Here is a 25,384-nt window from a genome sequence, read left to right as displayed (position 1 = left end):
TACAGTTAGTGAGAAATAAAGTACTTTTAATGGTGCAGACCAGTCTTTTTGAGATGCAGGAATAGTTTATAGTTAGGGTAGTAAGTGGACATTCAAGAGTCTGATAGACGTTGGGGAAAAATAAATTGTGAACCTGGCAGTGCAGGTCTTCTGCCTGAAGGGTAGCACCAACCAGGGTGATGGAGGTCCTTGATGATTTGGCTACCTCATCAAGGCAGGATCTCACATAGATGTCTGTAATGGATGGGGAGGTCGGAGCCCTTGATTGGTTGCCTTCAGTAGACCTCTGCATCCAAGGTACTCCAATTCCCAAGCACAACCAATTGCTAGACTTTCCGAGTACACCTGCAGAAGTTTGAGTTGATGACATGCCAAATCTCCTGAGACTTCTTAGAAAGGAGCATTCCATGTGTCTTCTTCACAGTTGCCTCAGTGTGGGCTCCAGAAAAGGTCTTATGATATGTGGACCCCCACCTAGCTGGATCAGGCTGCACATTTTTACCACTCTCTAGTTGAAGAAGAGAGTTAGGATTACATCACAGATGAGCACATTTGGAGTGCACACACATTCATGGAGCTCGACTCTCTGCCTCTTGCCATCCTTGGGTGGAAAGTCAAATGCATCAAATTTGTGGTTTCTGGAAACAGAGACAACCAAGAGAGACTGAGCAATAAAAACAGGACTTGTTATGATACACAAACGTATTGGAGACCTGCTAGGTTACTCCTGCAGTTATATGTATTGCATTCAAGCCCAGCATCTGCAGACTTTCTTGTTTAAGTTTCTCGAGTTATCCCTTACTATGAATCTCCACCAGGGATATTAAAGTCAACGGGAGATTAAATTGGGAGAATTGGCAAGCTTAGTATCATCTGAGAGACACACATGGGACTGTAATTTTGATTTAAATCTAAAATTTTTAAATTTAGACATACAGCATGGTAACAGGCCATTTTGACCCACGAGTCCGTGCCGCCCAATTTACACCCAATTAGCCTACATCCCTGGAACGTTTTGAATGGTGGGAGGAAACCGGAGCCCCTGGGGAAAACCCATGCAGACACGGGGAGAATGGACAAATTCCTTACAGACAGAGCGAGATTCAAATCCTGGTCCCGATCGCTGGCACTGTAAAGGCGTTGCGCTGACCACTGCACCAACCGTGTTGCCAAAAGATTGCTGATAGTAAGGAATCAACCATTTGCTGGAGGAACTGGGTGGCATGGTTAATGTAGCAGTTAGTGCAGTGCTGTTACAGCATTTGCTGGGGTTCGAATCCAGTGCTGCCTGTAAGGTGTTTGTACCTTCTCTCCATGCATGAGTGGGTTTCCTTCGGGTGTTCTGGTTTCCTCCCACCTTCAAAAATGTACCAGGGGTTTTAGGTCAATTGGGAGTAGTTGGGCGGCACGGGCTCATGGGCTGAAAGGGCTGGAGGTCTAAATTTTAAGTTTAAATTTTAATTCAGCAGGCGGAGCAGAAAGGGTGGGAGATGAGAAATGGATGACATTTGCTCATTCAGTCTTGGTGAAGGGTTCCAGCCTGAAACGTCGACTGTTCTTCTCCCGCCGCCACTGCTTGACCTGCTGAGTTCCTCCAGCACCTGTTTGTTGCTTCTGTCAGCTGTCTTGCTCCTGCAGTCAGAATTATGGTCACAAACTGAAATGTCAGAAGAACTTGGCCAATCAAGCAGTATCTGTGAAAGAAACCTTTCAATGGTTCCAGTCAGCTGACGTCGTTCAACAATTTCTGCTTTTGTTTCGAATTCTGTGGATTTATTTGCTTTTACCGTTTCAAGAGAAGGAGGGGGTGTAAATTTGACACCTGTCTCATGCATGCTCTCCCCTCCTTGAAGTCAGGACATGAATATCAGAAGTGAATGCAGGTGTCTATGGTATCAGTGGGGCTTCTGTCTTGATTACTTTCTGAGAGGGAAAATCTGAAAAGAGACTCAGCACATTACAAGTCAGAAGCTGAGGAGAGGAGCAAAGTTAAAGAACCTTACATTTTGACCCAACCCCACAGAAGTTGGGAAGCAATTCTACACTCAGAAGAACCTCTAAAGCTCTCCTCTGCAAACAGCAATTGGTGCAGGGTTAAATGCTCCTTTTAGCTCTGGGTTGTTAAATGTTTGTTCACCAAAGGAGCTTGGTCGTAATCCAACCTTGACTTAGTTGGAAGAGCTGGAGTGTGAATGTGTGGCCTCTCCATGTTCTTGTTCCTTCAAGGCTCTTGACCTGAAATGCTAGTTGACCATTTCTGCCATTCCCTTGCTGGTATGTCTGTCTGCAGTCACACGCACTGCCAGGCTAAGACCATCCGCAAATTGGAGGAACAACACCTTACCTTCCATCTGGGTGCCCTCCAACCGGATGGTATTTACACCAACCTCTGGTTTCTGTTAAAATCCTGCCCACTTCTTTAACTCTCTGTCGCCTTTCCTCCAGTTCTGTTTTTCTCTCTCTCTCCCCCCCCCCCCCCGCCCCATTTTCCCTCTGTCTCCCTTCACAGACCAAAATCAGTTCTCACCCCTTATACTCAATTGGTCCCTTTTGTTTGTGGGACTTTACTCCTCCCCCTCCCATTCCTCCACCTTTCTCTCTCAGTCTTTATTGAGATGCCTGTCTGCTTTTTGCTTGAAGAAGGGCTTACCCGAAACATTGGTAATGTATCTATACCTCCTCTGCGAGGCCAGCTGCGTTCCTCCAGCCTTTACTGTGTGTTTTTAACACTATCTCGCCTGCTGAGTTCCTCTAGCAGCTCTTGTCCACTGATGCCTGGACCTCATGTGAATTCAAGGCATTTCTAGCTGAGATTACCTTCTTGGTTCTCTGTGGCACAAGGTTGATTGATCATTTATATATGAGACAGAAGAAGTACTGTTCTAAAGTGCAGGAATTAATAGGTTTTGAGAACTTTCTGTTATCCACAATGTTGTTTGGTAAACTTCCTTGTTTACACAGAAGCCAGGGTGGTTCCCTTATTTAACATGTTCCAGGAAGATCCAAAGTAAAAAAAAACCTTTCTCTGAAATGTATACGTGTATATAAAGGCTTCAGGTTAATCTAGACTTTGCTGCCCTCAGAGAGGACAGACACCATTAGGCAATTAAACCCTTCCACATCCTCCCCAAGGATCCTTAATGTCAATATTAACTGATTTAAAAATATGGAGCTGCAAGCTGATAGTGGTTTCAAATTCCAGAATGTTTCATTGGGAAGTACTCTGCCTTTACAATCTTTAATGAATTTAAAATTCTCTTGTGTAAGCTTGTTACCCCTTAGTCCTGCAACTTCCTCCCATCCTTACAAGATTCAGCTTTAACTGCCTGTCTGGCCTGCACTCCCCCATAACCTTTGCCTGATATCATAAAGTTTAGGTTACAGTTGCTGCCAAGTTTACTCTCTCAGAATAGTTTTGTTTGGATGAGGTGGTGCATGGGAACAGTCATGGGGAGCCACAGTTACCCGGTCAATGCTCTGTGACTGCCCTTCCCTCTCTACTGCTCCAGGTGACAGATGAGTCCGTTTCAGAGCAATGCAGATACTCAATTCTTGTTTGGATCTGTATTGGGTAAAGTTGGAGACCTAGAGTTACCACTGGCCTCAGCAATGGGGGAATTGACCCAAGCATGCGCTGCATAAATTGGTGTTTAGAGAACAGGCAGGTCTGACAGTCCAGAGGCTGCAGAGGCTGGAACCTCAACGTTTTGGGTCGGGACCTTTTATCAGGATTGAGATAGAGCGTTCCTACAGAAGGTTTTGTAAGACGAAATGGCGAAAAGCAAAGAAGCAATTATTATTGATTTCTATGGGAACATTTTTTGAGCATTCTCAGACCCAAAAAAACTCCGCCAAATCATACCAAATAACACACAAAACCTATAGAGTAAAAGCAGGATAAATACACAGCCAATATAAAGCAGAAATATGTATGTATAGTGTAGATTCACTTACCAGAATCGGGAAAACAGCGGGTTTTGACCACCCCGCCAGCCATGCACTGACCGCCCCACTGGCCCACAGGCCATGCGCTGACCACCCTGCCGGCCACACACTGACCGCCCCACCGGCCATGCACTGACCACCACGCCAGCCATGCACTGACTGCCCCGCTGGCCGCTCTGTGACAGCTCCACTGGCCGCTTTTTCATAAAAGTGAAAATCCTTTCGTAAAAACGAAAACAGTTTTTTTTTGTAAAAGTGAATTTGCGGGAAGTATTCATAAAGCGGGGTATATCTGTATAAAGGGGAAATGAAACTGGGAGAGGGTCCCAGAGTATAACGGGGTCTGTTTGTTTAACCCTTGCTTCACAATCAAGAGTTGCGATTATTAGTGATTTATCGGGAGGTGCATCCATCCATTCAGTCCCACTGATTATAGTGATAACCAGTGTCCGATGTGACCCAGGGAAGGGGAACCTATCATTTTGAATTGGAAAATTGGAAAGGGTAGAAACAGCTAAAAATTAAGCAGAGATGTACACTATTACTGTGTGTATGACAATAAACTTATTACCAAACTCAGAAGGGCAATAATCTCTGAGTTGGGTTACTATCAGCCTCCAGTACTGAGTGCCCCTTCACTGGGATTTGGGAATGAGGGGGTTGCCAGGTGAGAGGAGCCGATGGCGCCCCTAAAGCTGCTGCTGTGCTTCTGAAGTTGGTGGTGTTGGTGGCCTCCCAGATTCTGCTCTTTGCTCAAAGTCTTTTTTCTCTGTTGTAGAGGGAAGTTGATTCAAGGCATTATGGAGAGGAACAAAGGATGTTTCGACAATAAAGTGAATGGTATGTAGCTGTTTGCTCTCATGTCGCATATAATCCCGTATGCTTGATGGTATTGGTCCCTGGGAACTGCTGGTGCAGGCTCAGCTGGGAGAAAGGGCTGCGAGAGGAAGGGATTCCATATACCATCAACCCTTTGAATGGGAAACCAAGATCAGACAGAGAGAAACATAGCGCTAGATTAATTTAATTTTAATTTCGTTAAAAGACCCTTCTAGTTTGTGAAAGCCATGCCACCCAATTAACCTACTAAACCTGTATGCTTTTGGAGGATAGGAGCACTCGGAGGAAACCCACGCAGACATGGGTGTGCCCAGGTGTGGCTGAAACCAGGGGACAACCTGAAAACCCCTCCACGGTCACTCATAAGAGAAACCAGGAGTACGTTGAGCAGGGGCCGAGAGCGAGATGGAAAGGGTGCCAGCCTGAAGCACTGACTGTGCATTTCTCTCCCTGGCTGCTGCCTGACCTGCTGGGTCCCTTCAAGACCACACAGCTCGCTCAAGATTCCAGCATCTGCAGTTCCGCTCTGACGTGAGCGAGGTGGGGGAGACTGGGACCAGAGGACGCAGCCTCAGAATACTACAAAAACATCCCTTTAGAACGTTTAGAGGCGAGGAGGAATATCTTTACCCAGAGGGTGGTGAATCTGTGGAATTTGTTGCCATGGACGGCTGTGGAGGCTGTCATTGAGTATATATAAGACAGTGGAAGATAGGCTCTTGATTTGGAAGGGAATCAAAGGTTTCGGGCAGGAGAATGGGGTTGAAAAGGATAATCAGCCTTGATGGTGAGGGGCTGATTCAAAATCAGAATTTAACGTCACGAAATTCGTTGTTGGCGGCAGTGCAAACATTTATATAAACCACATTACAAAATAAATAAAATTAGTGCAAGTAAAAGAGAAAAGACAAAGTAAGGTAGTGTCTATGATTCATTGTTCATTCAGAAATCAGCACGGTGACAGGCCCTTCTGGCCCATGTGCCCGTGCCACCCAATTACACCCAATGGACCTAAAACCCCTTATATTTTTGAAGAGTGACAGGAAAACAGGGCACCTGTAGGAAACCCACGCAGACTCAGGGAGAGCATACAAACTCCTGACAGACAGCCCCCGATTCAAGCCTGGGTGGCTGGTGCTGTAATAGCATCACGCTAACCGCGCCGCGAGGTAATCTCAAAAGCCTGTTAAGATTGCTCCCTTGGGCCTGTTCATCTTCTGATCAACTCACATTTCTGGCATTAACTGTGTAAACCTGTTTTACACTGCACAGGAGTGCGGGATAAACTCAACAGGTCACGCAGCATCCATGGAAAGCAATAGGGATTCGCTGTTTCAGGCCTGAGCCCTTTTCTGAGTATGCCTGAAGAAAGGATCGGGCTCGAAGCATCGACTAGATGTAATTTCCATGGATGCTGCAGTACCTTCTAAGTTTCTCCAGCTCTTTTCTGTATTGCACTGGACCCCAGCATCTGTAGAATTCTTCTTAACCTATTTTGCATCTTTGAGTACATCCTGTTTTTTATTAATATGAATTACACAAAATATTCCAAGTGTGGTCTAACCAAGATCCAGTACAACATCTGCGTAAATTCAGTTCCTTTCAATAGATCTATTTGGTTTTTTTTATTAACCGGAGTCTCAATAGGTTGATTTGTATATTTATACTCCAAAATATCAGCTCCTCGACACCTTCTCTTACTAAATATAAACCATTATTAGCACTGAAAACATGCTCTTTGCCCCTTCCAGTCTGTCCTGAACCATTATTTTGCTCGACCCATTGACCTACACCCAGTCCCTATTTCAACATTCCCTTACCATCTATGTACCTGTCTAAATTTTTCTTAAATGTTCACATTAAGCCTGCATTCAGCTTGTTCCACACTCCCACCATTCTCTGTGTGAAGAAATCCCTCCTCACATTTCCCCCCTTCCACCCTTAACGCAAGTCGTCTGATATGTATCTCATCTAACCTCAGTAGAAAAAGCCCTTGAATTTATCTCGACCCCTCATTATTTTGTACACCTCTATCAAACCTTCCCTCATTTTTCTAGTCCTAACTTGTTTAATCTTTCCACGTAAAAAAATAAAATTAGAATTCAAAAAATATTTCTTCTTGAGTACAGTTTACAGTTACCAGTAATTAGAAATTCTGCCTTGCCCACAGGAAAAGAATCTCAAGGTTGTATGTACTTGGACAATAAATCTGAACTTTGACCAGAAATGTTGTGAGTCCTACGGTTGGGTCAAGTCACTTCCCAATTTCCTGCCAGCATTGCCAAGTCAGGACATGCTGATTGTGTTCCTTTCCCTCCCACAGACATGAGCAAGAGTGTTCAGGTGGGGTCGGACATCTTCCTGCAGTGCCAGCTAAGCTCAAACACAGCCATTGTGCGATGGGAGGTGAATGGGACCGAAATCCCCAGCAGTGGAGGGCCACACTACTGGCAAGAGGGCCACTGGTTGGTGGTGAGGGAGGCCACAGCCGCCGACAGGGGGACGTACACCTGCCGCGCCCAGGAAAATGGAGTGAGCTACAGCGTGTCCTCGTACGACATCAGCATGATGGACGGCTCGATAACCTACTTCCATCAGCACCGGGTGTCCAAGGGCCAGGAGTTTGTCTACCTGATAATCATCGTAGTGTTGGGAACCATTTCCATTGTCCTGGCTGCTTTGTCCATCTACCTTTTCTGCTCGCCCTCCAGCCGAGGCCGTTATGAAGTGGGCGGTCTCGGGGCATCACAGCTGGAGCTGCAGAATGTGTCGAGTGCGTGCGTGGGCAAGGAAGGTGAGGCAGGACACTACGGCGCCGAACGCTTCCTGAAGATCATCCCCGGGGAGGGAGCCACGACCGCCACCCAACGAGCAACGGATGACCAGCTGCCTCCCCCTCCTCCTCCCCCACCGCCCCCCATCCCGCTGCCTCCCAACCTGGCCGGCGGCACCACTGCCAATGGCCTGCCCGGCCTCCCCCATGTCCTAAGGAAGATGAACGGCAACAGCTATGTGCTCCTGCGGCAGGCCAGTGACATGGCGACCACCTCGCCCCACTACCACTCCTTTACGGAGGAACTCAGCAAGATGCTGGAGAAGAGGAAACATGCCCAGCTGGTGGAGAAGTTGGATGAGAGCTCGGTGTGAGGAGGGGAGGGTGCATGGCCCCAACCTCTTGGCCGGAAACTCCAAATGATCTACCTCATGCAGTATTCAAGGAAAGCCTCAGCTTGTCTTTTACCCCATCACTCTCAGAATGAAATAAACTTGCATATTTCCAAAAACCCTGTAAATATCTCTTGAACTTTGTTTAGATAACAATCGAAAAAGAGATTTTATATGGAACCATTATCACTGCAAAGGATAATAAAGTGAGACTTTGCCTTTGGCTGAAGGTGTCTAGCAGAGGACCGGAATGTCTTATGTAACCCAGGGAGAAATTTCTCTCAAAGGGCAGTTAGTTCCAAGTCGGCAGGATAATGGCAAAGGTGAGTTTGATGTTGGGTTTGTTACTGTTCGTGATTTTTGTTTGGCCAGGGTGTGCAAAATGCCATAAAACAGATTGGAGATTTTTGTATCTGTGAATCTGCATGGAAAACAGGAGGAGATTCATCCATCACCGGCGCTAAATAAATGCGGATGTTTTAGTGGCCTGCAGAAGTGAACTCGAGGAGCCGAGAGCCACCGATACCCCTGCCTACGGTATGGTGGGTGCCGGGGTTTGGACATGAATTTCTTTCTCCCTCGTGTTGCGAGTGTGGTGTCTCCTTGTCCTGACTGGCGTTACCACAGCTTCCCGCCAAATGTGGAGAAGATGCAAGTGCTTTGCACCTCGGTTAAATTCCGTGCTCTTCTGCACCAGAGAGAACAGCATGAAAGAACCTGCCCCCAAATCCATTGCCCAATACTAATGTGTGTTGGCTTAATGCAATGTAATGCATCCTTGATGCACCTTTCTTAAAGCCTTTTATAAAGGAGAAGATTGTGGTGGAATCGAATTCTCCAAAGGAAATACTGTCTCTGTTGAAAGAAAGTTGCTTTGCTGAAACTTGTAAGTACAGAGAAATAAATTTGAATCAATCATTTAACAATCCATTTGTATAGTCTAAAATAACCTTTTATATCAATGGTATAAATGATGCCTCAATAGATGAGGCATATTGTCTTGGCAGACTAAGGCATGTAGGAATGGGGAGTTGGGTGTAGATGTTGAGGTTTGTAAGGTGGGGTGGAGAACAAGATCATGGTCAATTGGGTTATGGGCTAGATGAACATTTGCCCTTGGGATAGAGTTTATCCTGGGAACATGGGAATTGCTCTCTCATGATGGGAACATTAGTGTGAGGGCTAGAGTCTCACAACTTACAGCTGATGGGAGAGGTACAAGTGCAGAGCTCCCTTCCCTGAAGGCCAGTGGGTTGGTGTTTAGAGTGAAAGATGAAAGTCTGCAGACGCTGTGATTGTAAGTTAAAAACACACAGAAACACATAGCCATTCTTGCAGCATCCGTAACAGTTAAAGATATTTAACTGGCGTTTTGGGCCTGAGCCCTTCTTCAAGGTCTAATCCAAAAACAGGAAGATGTCTGAAGAATGGCAGAGGGAGGTGTCCAGACCAACAAATGATGCTAATTGAATATGATGAGAGGAGAGGTGAGATTTGAATTTGGCCCTGTGAAAGGAGACAGAGGGAAGAGAGAGAGAGAGAGAGATAGAGCTGGTGGGAAGGGAAGAAGAGGGTGGGGGGACAAGTGTTTTACAAAAACCAGAGAAGTCATTGCCCAACACGATGATAAAGTATGGAGCTCTGCCTTGCTGGGCTTCTGTGACCCGAGTGCAGAAATACAGTGGACAATAGTCAAGCAAAATGGGAGGTTAAACAGGAAGAGATTGGGGGGGGGGGGGGAGGGGGGCAAATGGATGTTCTGAGAACTGAGTGGGCCATTGTACCACAGCAAGTACTCAGCAGATCAACCACACAACGTCATTGCAAAAAGTTAGAGAGGAGGTTTAAATTGAGGATCAACAATAAAGGGGCAGGTGTGTGGAATAGAATGATGGGGAAAGGAGATGGTAAAGGCACAAGAAAAGAAAGAGAGATAAGTCTGGAGCAGAATCATCTGCCCGAAATGATGATCATATACAAAATCCTAAAAACGTGTCAGTGTAGTTCTGGGAAAGTAGCCATTCAGCCCAGACTGTTTGTCCTGGTCTCCAATTCACCAAATGTCCTCAGCCCATGCAACAGAGAAGCCCCTCATACATTGAAAGCCTCACTTTCCCTCAGTTGAATTTCCTCTGAACAACTTGCCTCGAGGGTTGCCTTGGTACTTATTTTGTGCTGTGACACGATTGGTTAATAAGAATATAGACTGGAGAAACAGCAAAAACTTCAGATTCTGGAATTGCGATGAAGTGTTCTGACCCAAAACATGGAATACTCTCTTTTTTTTCCTGCGATCCTTCCTGACCCTTTGAGTTTCCCCAGCGGATTGTTTTTTGCATAACATTGGGCTGGAGGTTTCAACACAAGGATGGTAGAGGGCAAGAAAGGAGTAATATTCGATTTGCTTTTTGGAAGTCGATACAGGGAATGTGTAGGAATTCATGCTGAAGAGATCAATCATGATCTTGTTGAATGACGGGGCAAATAGTGCATTTGTGCTTCTGTTTCTGAGACCCAATGTCATTTTTTTTAAATGTAGAGATAGATCACAGTAACAGGACCTTGCGGCCCATGAGCATCTGATGCCCAAATACACCACGTGACTAATTAGCCTTTTGACTCTGAATGTCTTTGGAATGTAGGAGGAAACTGGAGCACCCGGAGGAAACCCAAGCAGTCATGGGGGCAACGTACAAACTCCTTACAGACATAGTGGGTTTTGAACCTGGGTCTGTGGCGTAATAGCATTGCACTAACCATGCCACCCTTTCCTGTGCCATTTTGCATTCCAAACACAGGGAAAACACTAACAATGAAACAATATCTGGAACACAATGATTAATTTGAAAGTTCCACCTGGTGATGCGTGGTTAACTATAAATAAGTAATACAAAATACTGGAAGCACACAGCAGGTCGGGCAATATTTTGTTTTTGTTTCAGATTTCCAGCATCTGCCGTATTTTGGACGAACATTTTACATTAATTTCTACTTACACCATTACTATCACTGTGGAATTTTGTCGCTTCCTTCCCCCCCTCCCCCACCACTCTGTGGTTTGAGGGACTTCCCCTCGGTCTCAGCCCCTCAATGCTGTTATTGTTAAGTTGTGAGTGTCTCTAATAGAGTGGACAGCCAGCACCTTTTTCCTGGGGCGACAGTTGCAAACACCAGAGGACATCTGGTTAAGGTGAGGGGAGGAAAGTTTAGGGGAGATGTCAGGGGTAGGTTTTTTTTCCACACAGAGATTGGTGGGTGCCTGGAGTGCATTGGCGGGGATGATGGTGGACACTGGTACAATAGGGACATTCAAAAGACTTAGACAGGAACATGGATGTAAGGAAAATAGAGGGTTATGGGTGTGAGGTTGGGAAGGATTAGGTTTACAGAGGTTGGTACAACATGTACATCCTTGTAAATCTCTATCCCCTCTCCAACTTGACGACCAAAACAGAACACCATCTGGTGCTCCCATTCTGGCCCGCTCTACATCGGAGAGATCCTTCAGGATTCGCCATCAGCAGAAATTGCTGGGTGCCTCTTACAGTTAGAGAAAGAGAGTCCCCCAGGGTCAATGAGTTTCCGTGGATTCACCTCCAGTGACTCCCGGAGCCACATAGATTCCAGTCCAAACCGTCGGCCACTGGAGTTCCAGATCCAAACCTCCAACATGATCAGGAACCCTTCAGCGCTCTTGGCACCCTCTCACATCCCAACTCCGATACCTGTGTTGTGAATCATGGACAGTCAATGTACCCCCCCACACTCCCAGCTATAAGCCACACAGAGTGTGAAACTGTATAAAGTTCCCCTTTTACCAATCCTACAACCAGGATGTGAGGAATTTCCAGACAAACTGCTAATATTATTAAATGGGTGTTACCGGTGAAAGTGTGCAATAGAACTCCACTAACCAAACCCTCTTGGCTTGATCTTCTGAAGAGGAAATTGCCATTCCATCTGTCTTTGAACCCTGGTGTCAAAGGTCTACCTAAGCCCCACTGTGCCACTCGTCTTCTGCTGTGATTTCAACTGCAATGAGCTGATTTTGTTGGTGAGTCATTGTGGAAGCCAGTCATTGGGGTTACAGGGAGCCTGAGATCCTGATCTCAAATGGGAGTGGTGTGGGCGGGGGGGGAGGAGGAAAGAGAGGTTTGGCGGTGAGTCGATGAAGGTGTGACAAGGCTGCCCAAGGAAAAGCACCGGTCAGGACATGAGGCTTAAAGGGAGACCACTGGAACCAGAACACACAAAATCATAATCTGTCTAAAATACAATGTCAAATATTAATAAGCACAGGAAGACCCAGAGAAGTGAGGTGTATTTCTCATCCACATTGGAATTTGTATGAATGTTTCCTGGCCACATTTCTGCATTGTAACCTGCTTAATTTATTTGTTGATTTTGTTGCTCAATTACATTTATATATTAAATTAAGGTTTTTTTCTCCATTGTGTTTGTTACTTCATTTGATAGAACATACAAAGAACACTGCAGCACAGTACAGGCCCTTCAGTCCTCAATGTGCCAACCTATAAATTCCTACCAAAGCAAAATCTAAACTCATGACCCTCTATTTTTCTTTCAGCGCACGTGCCTGTCTGAGAATCTCTAAATGCTGCCAATCCACCACCGGCAATGCATTCCAGACTCCCACAATTCTCTGCGTACAAAAGGTACCCCTGATGTTTCTCCCCGCCCCCCACCCCCCCCCCAACTTCAGTTTGACTAACAAAAAAAAACCATGATTGGCATTGTGTCTTAGCCCAGGGTGAATTATACCATAAAGGCCAGAATGCACTTTTTTTTATCCACCCCCCACCCCCCTCCTCCACAGACAGTTTGGGGCAACCTAGCTCCTCTTGCTCAGAGGCAGCTACCACTGAACAGAGTGGTCTTTGAGGATATTTTAGAGGTATAAACAGTAACTACATTACTATGAGTTTGGAGTCACCTCAGGCAAGACCCAAGATAGAGACAGGGTTTTCCAAGCCCGAAGAAGGCACGTGAGCTTTTAAATAACAGTGGCAACGTGATATTAGCTTCTCGCCCCAGATTTTTTTAAAATTAACTGTGTTTCAGTGACTCTGTGTTTAAGTGATCTTGGGATTGGAAGTCAAGGCTTTGGATGATCAGTTTGGGTCTCCACAAAACTATCCTGCACCGCTAAATGTGTCAGAAGTAGTTTCTGTCCAAGCCCCACAGAGTGTCATGTTTTAAAGGTGAATGGGGGCGGGTTTAAAGGAAATGTATGAAGCAAACTTTATATACTTGGTGCTTGGGATGGCTGGCCAGGAGGAGTGATGGAAGCAGATGCAGTAAAACCCCTGGTATCCAGCACCTACGGGTATTGGTAGTTGCCGGATAAGTGAGTTATCCAGTTGCTTGAGACTCACTCTTACAATGCCTAACTAATACATCTGCACTAAGAATAAACAGTTTAAAAGACAAAAATACTATACTGTACTTTAAAGAAACTTCACTTGCATGAATATATAAACCTTAAAGTATTTTACTTTATTTTCAGTTGCATTCTTTGAAAACATTTGCTGCATCTGCAGGTTCCTCCTCCTCTATGAAGCCACTCGAAAACAATAACATTATAGATAATTTATTTCCCCCTCTCCCCCAGGTTTACAGAGAAAGGCTTACTAATATACTTAATAATTCACTAATAAAGACGCTAACTAAGCAGGTATAAGCAGACACTGTAAGAGAGTCACCCCGATGGCAAGTTCTTCATCCTGGGCAACCTCATTTTATTCAAAAACAACTTTATTCAAATTTTATTGAAACAGCTGCTACAAGCAAAGCATGTCCAAGGCTAAATAGTTGCTTCCATCTTCACCAAAGATTTACTTCAAAGAACATTTACAGTTTTAAACTTTATTTAAATTTTAATTTATTTATTTTCCTTGAACTTTTATTTTGCCAGTTGCTTGAATTTGGGATAACGGGGTTTTGCTATGAGGCTTCTACCTAGACATGTGGGGGAATAGAGTGACATGGATAAAAATGTGCAAGTGGTGGAGCATCAGCTTAATTTGGCACCGTGTTCAGTACAGGCATCGTGGATTACCTGAGTGGTGAGGTTAGCGCTCTACTAACTGTCCCACAGTGTGAGCTGGAGGATGACACAGGATAGCTTTGGCATCGTGCAGAAAGTCAGGTAAAGGCAAAAGGCTTCCTTCTGGAGCCCTGGGGCAGGATAAGACTGCATGGAGATGAGGTGAGGACTGGAGGTTTGGGCACTCCCAGGGATGCCATCTTTTGGAGGAGATGTTAAACCGAGGCTACACAGCTATTCTCGCACTATTCCTATAAAGAGCACAGATGCTGGGTTCCTCCACCAATCCTTTGTTTGCTCTTTGTCCTTCTACTTTTAATGGTCATGTGTATCTGCTTGCTGTTTATGGCACCTTGCTGTGCACAGACTGGCCACTTTATGTTTTCTACCCTGCCATGCGTCATGAGGTTGCGGAGTGCTCTGGAGAAATGCAAGTTCTTCTAGTTTATGTTTGCAGTCAGGAATGGAAGCATTTTGGAGGCACACCATAGCTCACCAACCTGTTCAGCAGGACAAGATTAACCTGGGGGATGGGAGGGGGGGAGGCATGCAAGTTGCCGTGCGGATGGCAACTCTCTCCTGGAGAAACCTGCTGAGCCAGGGGAGGAGCTGGGTGAAGAGCAAACGCTGCCTTTTGTTTCCAGAGGCAAATCCGTTGAGCTCCATGGCTATGGTGAACAAGCCAAAAGGTCATATTCCAGAGCAGTACCAAGAAAACATGCCCAGGGAAAGGATGAGCAGGTACTTAGGTTGGCTGGGGATAGATTAGTGTTATTTGATGCTCCAACACATGTAAAGGTTAGACCAGTAAGAACACTACAGCACAGAAACTGGCCCTTCAACCCATCTGGTCTGTGTAGAACTATTATACTGAACCTCTGGGCCAGGGGTGGCCAACCTTGAAAATTTTAATTTAGTCATATAGCATGGTAACAGGCCATTTCAGCCTACGAGCCGTCCAATTAACCTATATCTCTGGTACTTGTGGACCGAAATGGCCTGTTACCGTGCTGTCTGTCTAAATTAAAAGGTTGGCCACCCCTGCTCTGGGCTGTTGGTCTGGACTCCTCCCTCTCCCATCCTTCCCTTTTTCTCGCTAATCTTAATTAAGATGCCTGTCTGCTTTTTGCTTTCACCTGGAAGATGGGGTCAGGCCCGAGACGTCGGTATATCTTTTCCTCCGCTGCAGGACCAGCTGAGTTCCTCCAGCATTTCTGTGTGTTTGAATGGTGAACTTGGATCATACCCTTCCCATTCACGTACTTATCCAAATTTTGTTTTCAATGTCCAGCGCGCATTCACCACTTCATTGGTCTGATTTTTTTCCCCCCAGCATCTGCAACCTCTCTTGTATACCTCCATTTTATGAAGCTCTTCAGGTTAGTAAATCTACCACCCTTATCTGCTCTGGCCTGTACATGACAGCAGAGCCACAGGCAACGTGGTTTATTTTGGGCACAGCAGTGATGGAGCTGCTTCCTCAGAGCTCCAGGGGCCCAGGATCAATACTGAACAAGTCAGAGTGAAGTTTGCATGTTCTGTCAATTGTGAACTGTTATTCATTGCAGCATGAACCGGGATACAGGTACTCCCCGACTTGCAACCTATGCGACTTATGTCCACCCACACATATGACTGAATTTACACGATTTAAGTTGTATTTGACCAACTATAACAGGGCATGTAAGAGCCAAAATGTGTGTACTTTGTTAGTTGGCATCCCCGGGTCTGTCAGCTGGGTGCGGCCATCTTGATCCCTGTGCGCATGTGCGATTGGCCCATGCGCGGTGGGTTCGCGGATTGGAGTTCAGTGGCATATCCATGAGAGTTAAGGGCGCAAATTCAATATCGTCTGGGCACTTAACATGCCCCGACCAAACTCCAATATGCGAACCCACTGTGCATGAGCCAAATGGAGACCTGCATTTGCGCATTGGAATCAAGATGGCCGCACCCAGCCGACGGACCCTGGGACCCAGCGACGCCGATTAAAAAAAGGTAACCATGGATCAGAATGATAAAAGAGATTTGATTGAATAGTTTGCTTTAAGACTTTGGTACTCCATGCGTGCGGGCAAAATTCTAACTTACGCCCATTTCAAGATACGATCAATCCTTCAGTCCCAATTATGGTCATAAGTTGGGGAGTGTCTGTACAACAAAAACTTTTGTGCTGTGCACTTTCAAAGTGAGTCCACTCATGGTAGTGTAATGAAAGTGTAATGCTATTATAAGTCAAAATGTGTAGGGTAGATTTCATAGAATTTCACAGAAGATAGGAGCAGTAGGCTATTCAGCCCTTCAAACCCCCACTACCATTCATTACAATCATGTCTGATCATGCACCCTACTCCTGCTTTCTCTCCATAATAATACCCCTTAATATCTCTTTCCAACTCCCTTTGAATATATCCAATGAGCTGGCTTCAAAAACGTTCTGTCGAAGAGAGTTCCACATGTTCACAACACTGAATGAAGTAGCATCTCCTCATCCCAGTTCAAAATTGCTTCCTCCTCATCCTTGGATGGTGACCCCTTATTCTCGACTTCCCCAAAATTGGGAACATTCTTCCAGCATCTAACCTAACTAGTCCTGTCAAGAGTTTTAAGTTTCCACGAGATCTCCTCTCATTCTTCTAAACTCCAGTGAGTATAACCCTGGCCTATCCAGTCTTTCTTCATACTGGTGAGCCTTCGCTGCACCTCCTCACCTAAGATACAGCTAAAACATCTTTTCCCGCAGATACTCCAGTTTCCTTCCTCATCCCAAAGACGTGTGGGTTGGTAGATTACTCAGTCATTGTAAATTGTCCCTGGTGTTCAGTTGAGCTGTAGAAATCAAGGGGATTTGATGGGAATGTGGGACGAAAAAGTTGCAGCGAAGATTAACTCCCTGCGCCGGTATTGACTCGAGGCGCTGAAGTGGTCCCCTTTGATGTCACTGAAGAACTATGGTAAATATGGAAAGTCTTTCTCTTTGAGAGTAATCGGGAAAGGCATTAAAAGCTGCTTTCTCGGTGAAGCCTACTTCCTGTGAAGTAATTAAAAACCAACAGAGCTTTCCGTTCCCTGAGTGGTTTATCCTTCACATCATCCAGTTAAAAATTTACAGGTATTATGCAAAATTCGACTTTGATCAGTCTTGGAATAAGGGTAGGGGTGACTTTTGAGGGATCTCATTTTTGTCCAGACATTTTTTTCCTGAACCATTTGTTCCATGGGCCTGTCCTGATTTGGATGGATAACAACAGACCAGAATTTGTGGGGGTGGGGGGGGGGGGGTGGAGGGACACTTTGCCCTTTGAATTCTTTGGGAAAAGTATTGGAGGAGGAACTCAGCAGGTTCCGAATTCAGTCAATCTTCCGAGTTTCATCGGGACTAAGACAGAAAAGGTGAAATGACATGTATAAAGGGGGAAAGAAGCTGGGCAGAGGGGCCTGGGGTGATTGGAAAGGTGGAGAGACAGGTAGAGGGAGGAACCATGAGGAATGAAGGGGGAAGAAAAGTTAGAGAAAAAGAAATTAAGTACGGGAGTAGGTAAAGAGCAGAGGGAAACAGATGGGGGTAGGGATTACTTAAAAAATGTTTAAAAATCAGTGGTCTTGCCATTAAGTTCAAGACTGTCCAGGTGGAATATGATGTGTTGTTTCTCAAGTTTAAGTTTGGCCTCTCGCCCTGACAAGTCAGAGGACAGACAAAAGTTAAGTGTGGCCCATGTCACTGTAGGAATGGATCGCCGAGTTGAAATGGTTAACTTCAGGAAGCTCAAATTCAGACCCAAAAACAGAGCTCAGATGTTTTGGCTTCAAGATAAGAGAGCCTTCAACTTCCCTCTAATTAAGTGAAACATTAATTCAGTTTCTCTCTCTCCATAGATGCTGTCTAATCTGATGAGCGTTTCCAGACTTTTAGCTCAGATTTCCAGTGCTTGTGAACTTTTTTTCTCACTGCCTGTCAATCTTGTCCTTTTAGACTCTATCCAGAATACGTTCCCTGTAAGGAAATGGAATTCAGGCTGGTCACTTTGGGGTTTTGGGGAGACCGTCGATTCCTTTGGCATGCGGTTTGAAGGAATGAGAAATAAACAGTGGAATATAACCAGGATATATTGCAGTGGAATAATAATCACATAACTGTGATGGAAATGAGGTGACATAGAGGTAAACAAGGAAGATGCTGGAAAACCGAGGCAACACACAAAGTGCTGAAGAAACCATAGAACATCACAGCCCTTCCAGTCTGCGCTGAACCAATTTGTTTTGCCTTGTCCCACTGACCTGCTCTCCATACCTCTCTCGTCCATGTACCTGTCCAAACCCTTCTTAAATGTTAAAATTGCACCTCAGCCGAAAGCTCATTCCACACTCTGTGTCAAGAGGTTCCTCCTCATGTTCCCTCTAAAGTTTTCCCCTTTCACTCTTAACCCATGTCCTCTGATTTGTATCTCACCTCCCTTCAGTTTTAAACGCCAAACTACATTTGCTCTGTCCATCCCCCTCACAATTCAGCAGGTCAGGCAGCCTCCATCCAGTTAATATTCTGGGCCTAAAATTCTTCATGAGAAATGGGAAGAAACAGGCAGAAGCCTGAATAAACTGGGGGATAGGGAGGAGCACGGATGGAAGGTGATAGGTGAATAAAGGTTGGGGGGGGAAAAGAGCAAAAAGTGTAAGAAGCGAGGAGCTGATAGGAGGAAGATGGCTGAGGAAGATGCATCCTGATAGAAGGAAGGAAGGCGAAGGAGGTAGGGAGCCTGAGGAAGAAAGATATGGGTGACGGGCAGGTAGGGAGGGAAAGGGGAGGGGGAATGGGGCTATAAAGGGGGAAGTGGTTGAGAAAACAAATACCAGAAATCGGAGAGGTTGATGTGGATGGCACCTGGTTAGAGGTTGCAAAGATGGAATCCAAGGGGTTGTTCCTCTAATTCACATGTGGCTTCAGCCTAGCAGTGTAGTAGGCCGTGAACAGACCTGTCAGTATGGGAAGGGAAACTGAAATTAAAAAAGCTGGCCACCGGGAGATGCTTGTTGTTGCAGCGGGCAGAGCAAAGTGATCTCGCCGTCTGTGTCCAGTCTCCCCAATGTAGAGAAGGCAGCATTGGGACCACCGGATGCAGTAAATGGCCCCTACACAGGTGAAGTGTTGCCTCACTTGGAAGGACGGTTTGCAGGACTGCGTGCTGAGGCTTGGTGCAGCCAATGTGAGGGCGCTGGAGGGAAAGACCGCAGCCTGGAGTCCTCCCATTACTGGGGATTGAGGGACTGAGACCAAAGGGAAGTCCCACCAACAATAGAGGGTGGAGGAGTGACAAGGTTCTAGGGGTGATAATGTGGTAATGGTGTAAATAGAATCAAATGTAACAATGTATGGAACAGGGTGGGAAGAGACTCTGAATGATTTTTCTTTCATAAATAATTTATTGTGAATAAAGTCTATTTTTGGTACAAAAATTGTTTGGGGCCCTGAATGGTGGTAAGGGAGGGGATGCAGGTGTAGCACTTAATGCAGAGAAGAAAACAAATGTAAGGAAGAAACATCAGGATGAAGAGAGAGAAAAAAAATCAGTATTTTTCATGTTTTGTTAGTTGTGGGAATGTAACACCAGGGTTTAAATTGTTCCAATAAATTTGGTGTTCTGGAGATAGAAAGCTCCTCACCAAGAAGTAAAATAACAGCTCTACCTCAATGGAAAGCAATGGGCAAATATTTTCATGGGATTATGGGTGAAGAAACTCAAATCGTCTTGCAATTTACGATGATTTGTATGACCCATCTATATTGCTGAGCGATTTATGTGTTGTTTATGCACTCTAAATATTTATGATCTAGTTTTTCTATTTATTGTCTCTTTAATTCAACTAAGAATACATTTGTAGTTATATTTTTTGTTGTTTTTGTAGCTTTTTTTAATAAAGTGCAATGCCTGGGGTGGTGGTGGAGGCTGGTACAATAAGGACGTTCAAAAGACTCTTAGACAGGCACTTGGATGTAAGAATAATGGGTGTGAGGTAAGGAACAATTGTGGAGTTGGTTTACATAGGTCAAAACAACTCTGTGGGCTGAAGCGCCTGTACTCTGATGTCCTGCTGTTGCACAAAGAAAGAAGTTGAGTGCATATGTACAGGGTACAGGGTACGTCATTATCTGCAAGGGTCATTAATCAGCCCACTATTTCAGCAGCTGGCTCAGACAATAGTTATCAATTTTAAACGATCCTGCCTGTGCAAAACATCATCTGGTGTGGATGAGTCAGTGGGTTGATTATGTGGCAGTGATAAAGGAGGAACAGCATGACGATCAGACATTTATTTCCTTGAATGACACGTGTGACAATCACAGGAATCTTCTATATCATCACAGGAAACTGGTTGTTCCACTTCTATCTGAGCGTCCAATGGGAAACATTCTCTTTTACCAAGATCGTAGTTTTACTTTCCTTTCAACTGATAAAGGTTCAGAAGGATATGGGACAAAGGCAGGTAAATAGGATTAGGTCAGGTAGACAAATTGGTTGAGCTGGGCTGAAGGGCCAGTGACTTTAAGCTGTAAATCTCCAAGCCCTCTTGGTCAGGGCTTGATGGACAGGCATCAGTTGGTTGGTTGAGCTCTTGGAGTGAGAAGGTGATAGCCAAAATCATGTGGAATGTCGGACTCCTGGCCAAAGTTGTTGAAACAGTGCTCTTCCTGAGGTTTCTGGGGGATGTACGAGATCCCATGGTGTATCGTGTACAGCTATTGGAGCTCTCACAGTGTCCAAGCCTCATCCACTATCAATATCATGAAATCAGGTTTTCACATTGATTGCCGATACCCCGGAGACTGCCAATGCTAGAATCTGGAGTAAACTTCAACCTCCTGGAGGAACTCAGCAGGTCGAGCAGCTGGTCTTCATGAAGGCCCCTGACCCAAAAGGTTGACTGTTCTTTTTCTCCCACCGATGCTGCCCGACCTCCTGACTTCCTCTAGCAGATTGTGTTTAGCTTGCGAATGTCCACCCAATGTGACCCCAAGGACTGTGACCGCGGTGGGGGGTCCAGGAAGGGGCTCTGTGGCTGAAGGACATGCACAGGAGATGAGCAGTTGGCGACTTGTAGGCGGGGAACCCGCACAGGCTCGAGGTCAAAGGACTCGCACCAGGCTGCAGGCTGCTGGAGACTGGCTCATGGGAACCAGCTATTGGAACCAGGATTCGGGAGGGTGCTGAAGGCAAGAAGGGCTCCTGAAGGACCCCGGGTGCTGAAGGCATCCTCATTCTAATGGAGATTTGGATCTAGGCTCAGTCTGCCGCTGGTCTGAACTGGAGTCCTTGCGGCTGCAGAGGCTGCGGACCAGCTGAACACTCACTCACTCATGGAAATGATGAGGATTGGTCCTTGATGACAGCTATATTGCTTTTCTCCAGTGCCAAGAGCGCACGAGAGGGTTTAATTGGAACACTGTAAAAGACGTTCCTCTCCTGTCCTCCTGCCCTGTCCAGTTATTGCCTTTTTTTCTGTTGGCATGTGCTCCTCCCCCTGCCCCTTTCTTCCCTCCTACCCCAGCCATTTTATTGAGGTGCCTGCTCATAACTTAAGGGCTCAGGCACGAAAAGTTGGTTATGTATCTTTACCTCCTATGGAGCAAAAATAAAAATATATAGCTAATATTTCAGGCTTGAGCCCGAAATGTTGGTTATGTATCTTTATCTTTTCTACATAAAGTGCGCTGTTTGACCAGCTGAGTTTCTCCATGGTGTCTGCAGACTTTTGTCTTCTATGGACATTGCGAGACCTGCTGAGCTCCTCCAGCATTTTTGCGTTTCGACTTAATTCTAGATCAACTGATTCAATGAACTTGGACGAGCATTTTTTTACTGTTGCCTTCAGGAGATATTGAACAAAATAGACCAAAGACTGAAAAGTAGGTTAACTGGTCCCTGTTAATTGTCCCTCATGAATAAATGGAGGCAAAGAAGCTATAGATGCTGGAAAATTGGAGCAACGCGCAGTGCTGCAAAGCTCAGTATGTGACAAATCATCCATGGCTCAGTATGTGACGTATAATCCACGACTCAGTGTGCGATGTATCATCCGCGACTCAGTATGTAATGTATCATACGTGGCTTAGTGTGTGACGTATCATCCACGGTTCAGTGTGTGACGCAGCATCCGGGACTCAGAGTGTGACGTATCATCCGCGGCTCAGTATGTAACGTATAATCCACGACTCAGTGTGTGATGTATCATCCGCGACTCAGTATGTAATGTATCATACGTGGCTTAGTGTGTGACGTATCATCCACAGTTCAGTGTGTGACGTAGCATCCGGGACTCAGAGTGTGACATATCATCCATGGCTCAGTATGTGACGTATAATCCACGACTCAGTGTGCGATGTATCATCCGCGACTCAGTATGTAATGTATCATACGTGGCTTAGTGTGTGACGTATCATCCACGGTTCAGTGTGTGACGTAGCATCCGGGACTCAGAGTGTGACGTATCATCCGCGGCTCAGTATGTAACGTATAATCCACGACTCAGTGTGTGATGTATCATCCGCGACTCAGTATGTAATGTATCATACGTGGCTTAGTGTGTGACGTATCATCCACAGTTCAGTGTGTGACGTAGCATCCGGGACTCAGAGTGTGACATATCATCCATGGCTCAGTATGTGACGTATAATCCACGACTCAGTGTGCGATGTATCATCCGCGACTCAGTATGTAATGTATCATACGTGGCTTAGTGTGTGACGTATCATCCACGGTTCAGTGTGTGACGTAGCATCCGGGACTCAGAGTGTGACGTATCATCCGCGGCTCAGTATGTGACGTATCATTCGTAGTTCAGTGTGTGACATATCATTCACAGCTCAGTCTGGATGTGCCTTATGTCTGCGCGGGTGCTTTGTGCTGTTTTGCACCGTGGACCAGAGAACGCTGTTTCATCAGGTTATACTGGTATAATCAGGTGACAAATGAACCTGAATGGGATTAGAGTAGGATTAGTGTAAATGGATGCTGTATGTTTTACATGAAATCCATGAGGGCGGGATAGATATGATAGTGTTTCTCAGATCCACCCAACCGCATAAGATGGTCGGGCAGACCTTCAAAGCACTGAACCGCCATCATCTCTTCCTTCAGCAAACAATGGAGGGACTCAGCAGGACAGGCAGCATCCATGGAGAGAAATTGTTAGTCAATGTTTTGGGTCAGGATCATTTATTGAGACTAAAATAGGTAGGGAAGATAGCAAGCTGAAAACGGGCCTGGGGATGCAGCCAAGAGGTGATAGGGTACTAGACCGAGCAAGGTGGATGGAGAGACTTTGCCACTTCTCCCCTGATGAATCATGCTTTCTTGCCCCCTCCCAATGTTTCATGACCACTATCTCCACTGTTAGTAGCTGAACAGGGATGGAGGGTTGAGTGTCCTTTTCTTGATCTCTGGCACGTGATCTGGGAGACTGCGTCCTTGACTTCCAGTGTCGCTGGAACCCCCACTTTCTGCTATTTGTAAGGGCAACGTTACCTGGGTCACTTAGCTGATTCTTCGCTGTGAACTCATTGGAATGATACTGTGCGCAGCCACCCAGCCTGTTAATTAAAACTAGTCTTTCAAAAGCACTTGACCTGTTTCTAAAAGGCAGAAAGGCAACTCATGTAATTTTCACATTTTTCTGATCTTCCCCGTTTTACAGAACTTTCTATAATTTTATTGAAATTTCGTTGCTCAAGATATACATGGAACAGCACGGTACAGGCCCTTCAGCCCATGATGTTGTGCTGACCTACTCTCAACAATCTACCCCTTCCCTACCTCACACCCATAACCCTCTATTTTCTTTACATCCATGTGCCTGCCTATGCGTCCTTTGTATGTCCCTATCGTACCAGCTTCCACCCCTTGCAATGCATTCCAGGGACCCACCACTCAGTAAAGAAATACCTCTGACGCCTCCTTTAAATTTTCCTCCCCTCACTTTAAACAGAGGTCCTCTGGTATTTGCTATTGTCATCCCAGGAAAAAGGTTCTGGCTGCCCACCCTACCTAACCCCCTCATAATCTTATAAACCTTTATTAAGTAAAACTCATCCTTCATCGCTCCAAAGAGAAAATATAATATCTGTTACCATGGTTTTGATGCCATGGTGATTATTCATATTTACATCTTACTAAAGTCTCGCAGTGTACGTAGGTGTATTTCTGCATACATATTTTGTAAAATCATAAGATCTAGGAACATGACAAAAAAAAACTTAAACCAAAAGGGCAGGAACAGTCTCTCTTATCCAACTGGCCACTTCATGATAAGTATAGGTAGAGCAAATGCAAGCAGGCTTTTTCCACTGAGGGTAGGTGAGATACAAACCAGAGGGCAGGGGTTAAGGGTGAAAGGGGAAGAACATTAGGGGGAATTTCTTCACACGGAGAGTGGTGGGAGTGTGGACCGAGCTGCCAGCTGAAGTGGTGAATGCGGTCTCAATTTTAATGCTTAAGAAAAATTTGCATAGGTATGTGGATGGGAGGGGGATGGAGAGATATGGACTAGGTGCAGGTCAGTGGGTCTAGGCCAGTGGATCTCAACTTTTTTCTTTGCACTCACATACCACTTTAAATATTCCCTATGCCATAGGTGCTCTATGATTAGTAAGGGTTTGCTTAAGGTTATATGTGGTTGGAAAGAAAAAGTTTGAAAACCACTGTTTTAATCATCCCTAATTGACTCGTTATGTGCACGGTTTCAGACCTCCAAAGGAAATGGGCCAAGGACCATTTTTCCCTTCCCATCCACATCCCATCTTAAGCAATAGAATAAGGTCTCAATGAATTTATGTCTTAGTGATTATACATTCTGATTAGAGGTCTTTTTTTGATATTTAAATCATTTAGTTTATAAAATTTTAAGCACTTTCTGAATTCAGTAAAATGTCTTTACCCCTGCATCCAGATAAGAAAGCTGGAGAAACATGCAAAGTGCTGAAGGAACTCAGCAGGTCACGTGGCATCTGTGGAAGACAAAAGACTTCTTGTTCTGCCCGATGAAGAGTTTCGGCCTGAAACGCCGGCTGTCCGTTGCCTAACCCTCAAAGTTCCTCCAGCACTCAGGCAGATACACTATGGTTGGAAATCAGGCTTGCACATCCCATCCGTGCAAGAATTCAAGCTTGCCCACATTATATTCCCTCTGCGGGTGCTGTAAGAGTCAAGTTTATTGTCATCTGATTGTACAAGTACCACAGCGTTCTACGGTCCTCTGTGCAAAAACACCACATACTCAACTGATGCAACATGTACAGACAAACAATAAATATGAAGGACAAGTATTTCATCAATACAAACAAATAAATATTGTTTCATGAATACGAGAGTCTCGGAT

At 45.3% G+C, this 25,384-nt stretch overlaps 1 protein-coding gene and 1 long non-coding RNA gene across 12 annotated transcripts in view; one reads left to right on the top strand and one right to left on the bottom strand.

The window, feature by feature from the left end:
* Nucleotides 1-25,384, top strand: part of LOC138744272 (semaphorin-4G-like) — a 151,868-nt gene that overhangs the window by 121,271 nt on the left and 5,213 nt on the right. For 8 of the 11 annotated variants that reach the window (XM_069900119.1, XM_069900111.1, XM_069900114.1 and 5 more), the window contains 2 exons: nucleotides 4,724-4,785; nucleotides 7,109-8,878. In XM_069900119.1, coding sequence (XP_069756220.1) covers nucleotides 4,724-4,785; nucleotides 7,109-7,932 — 886 coding nt within the window. In that variant the 3' untranslated portion in view covers nucleotides 7,933-8,878. Of the gene's footprint in view, nucleotides 1-4,723; nucleotides 4,786-7,108; nucleotides 8,879-12,538; nucleotides 12,627-25,384 lie in introns of those variants that run through there. The other 3 variants (XR_011345420.1, XR_011345419.1, XR_011345418.1) reach the window with 3 other exon arrangements.
* Nucleotides 15-25,384, bottom strand: part of LOC138744280 (uncharacterized) — a 73,181-nt gene continuing 47,811 nt past the window's right edge. Inside the window, exon 3 of the long non-coding RNA XR_011345422.1 lies at nucleotides 15-638. This is a non-coding gene — a long non-coding RNA (uncharacterized lncRNA). The remainder of the gene's footprint in view (nucleotides 639-25,384) is intronic.

The sequence above is a fragment of the Narcine bancroftii genome, chromosome 10, assembly GCF_036971445.1.
Source record: "Narcine bancroftii isolate sNarBan1 chromosome 10, sNarBan1.hap1, whole genome shotgun sequence".
In the NCBI taxonomy this organism is placed as follows: Eukaryota; Metazoa; Chordata; class Chondrichthyes; order Torpediniformes; family Narcinidae; genus Narcine; species Narcine bancroftii.
This window is presented reverse-complemented; position numbering and strand designations above follow the sequence as displayed.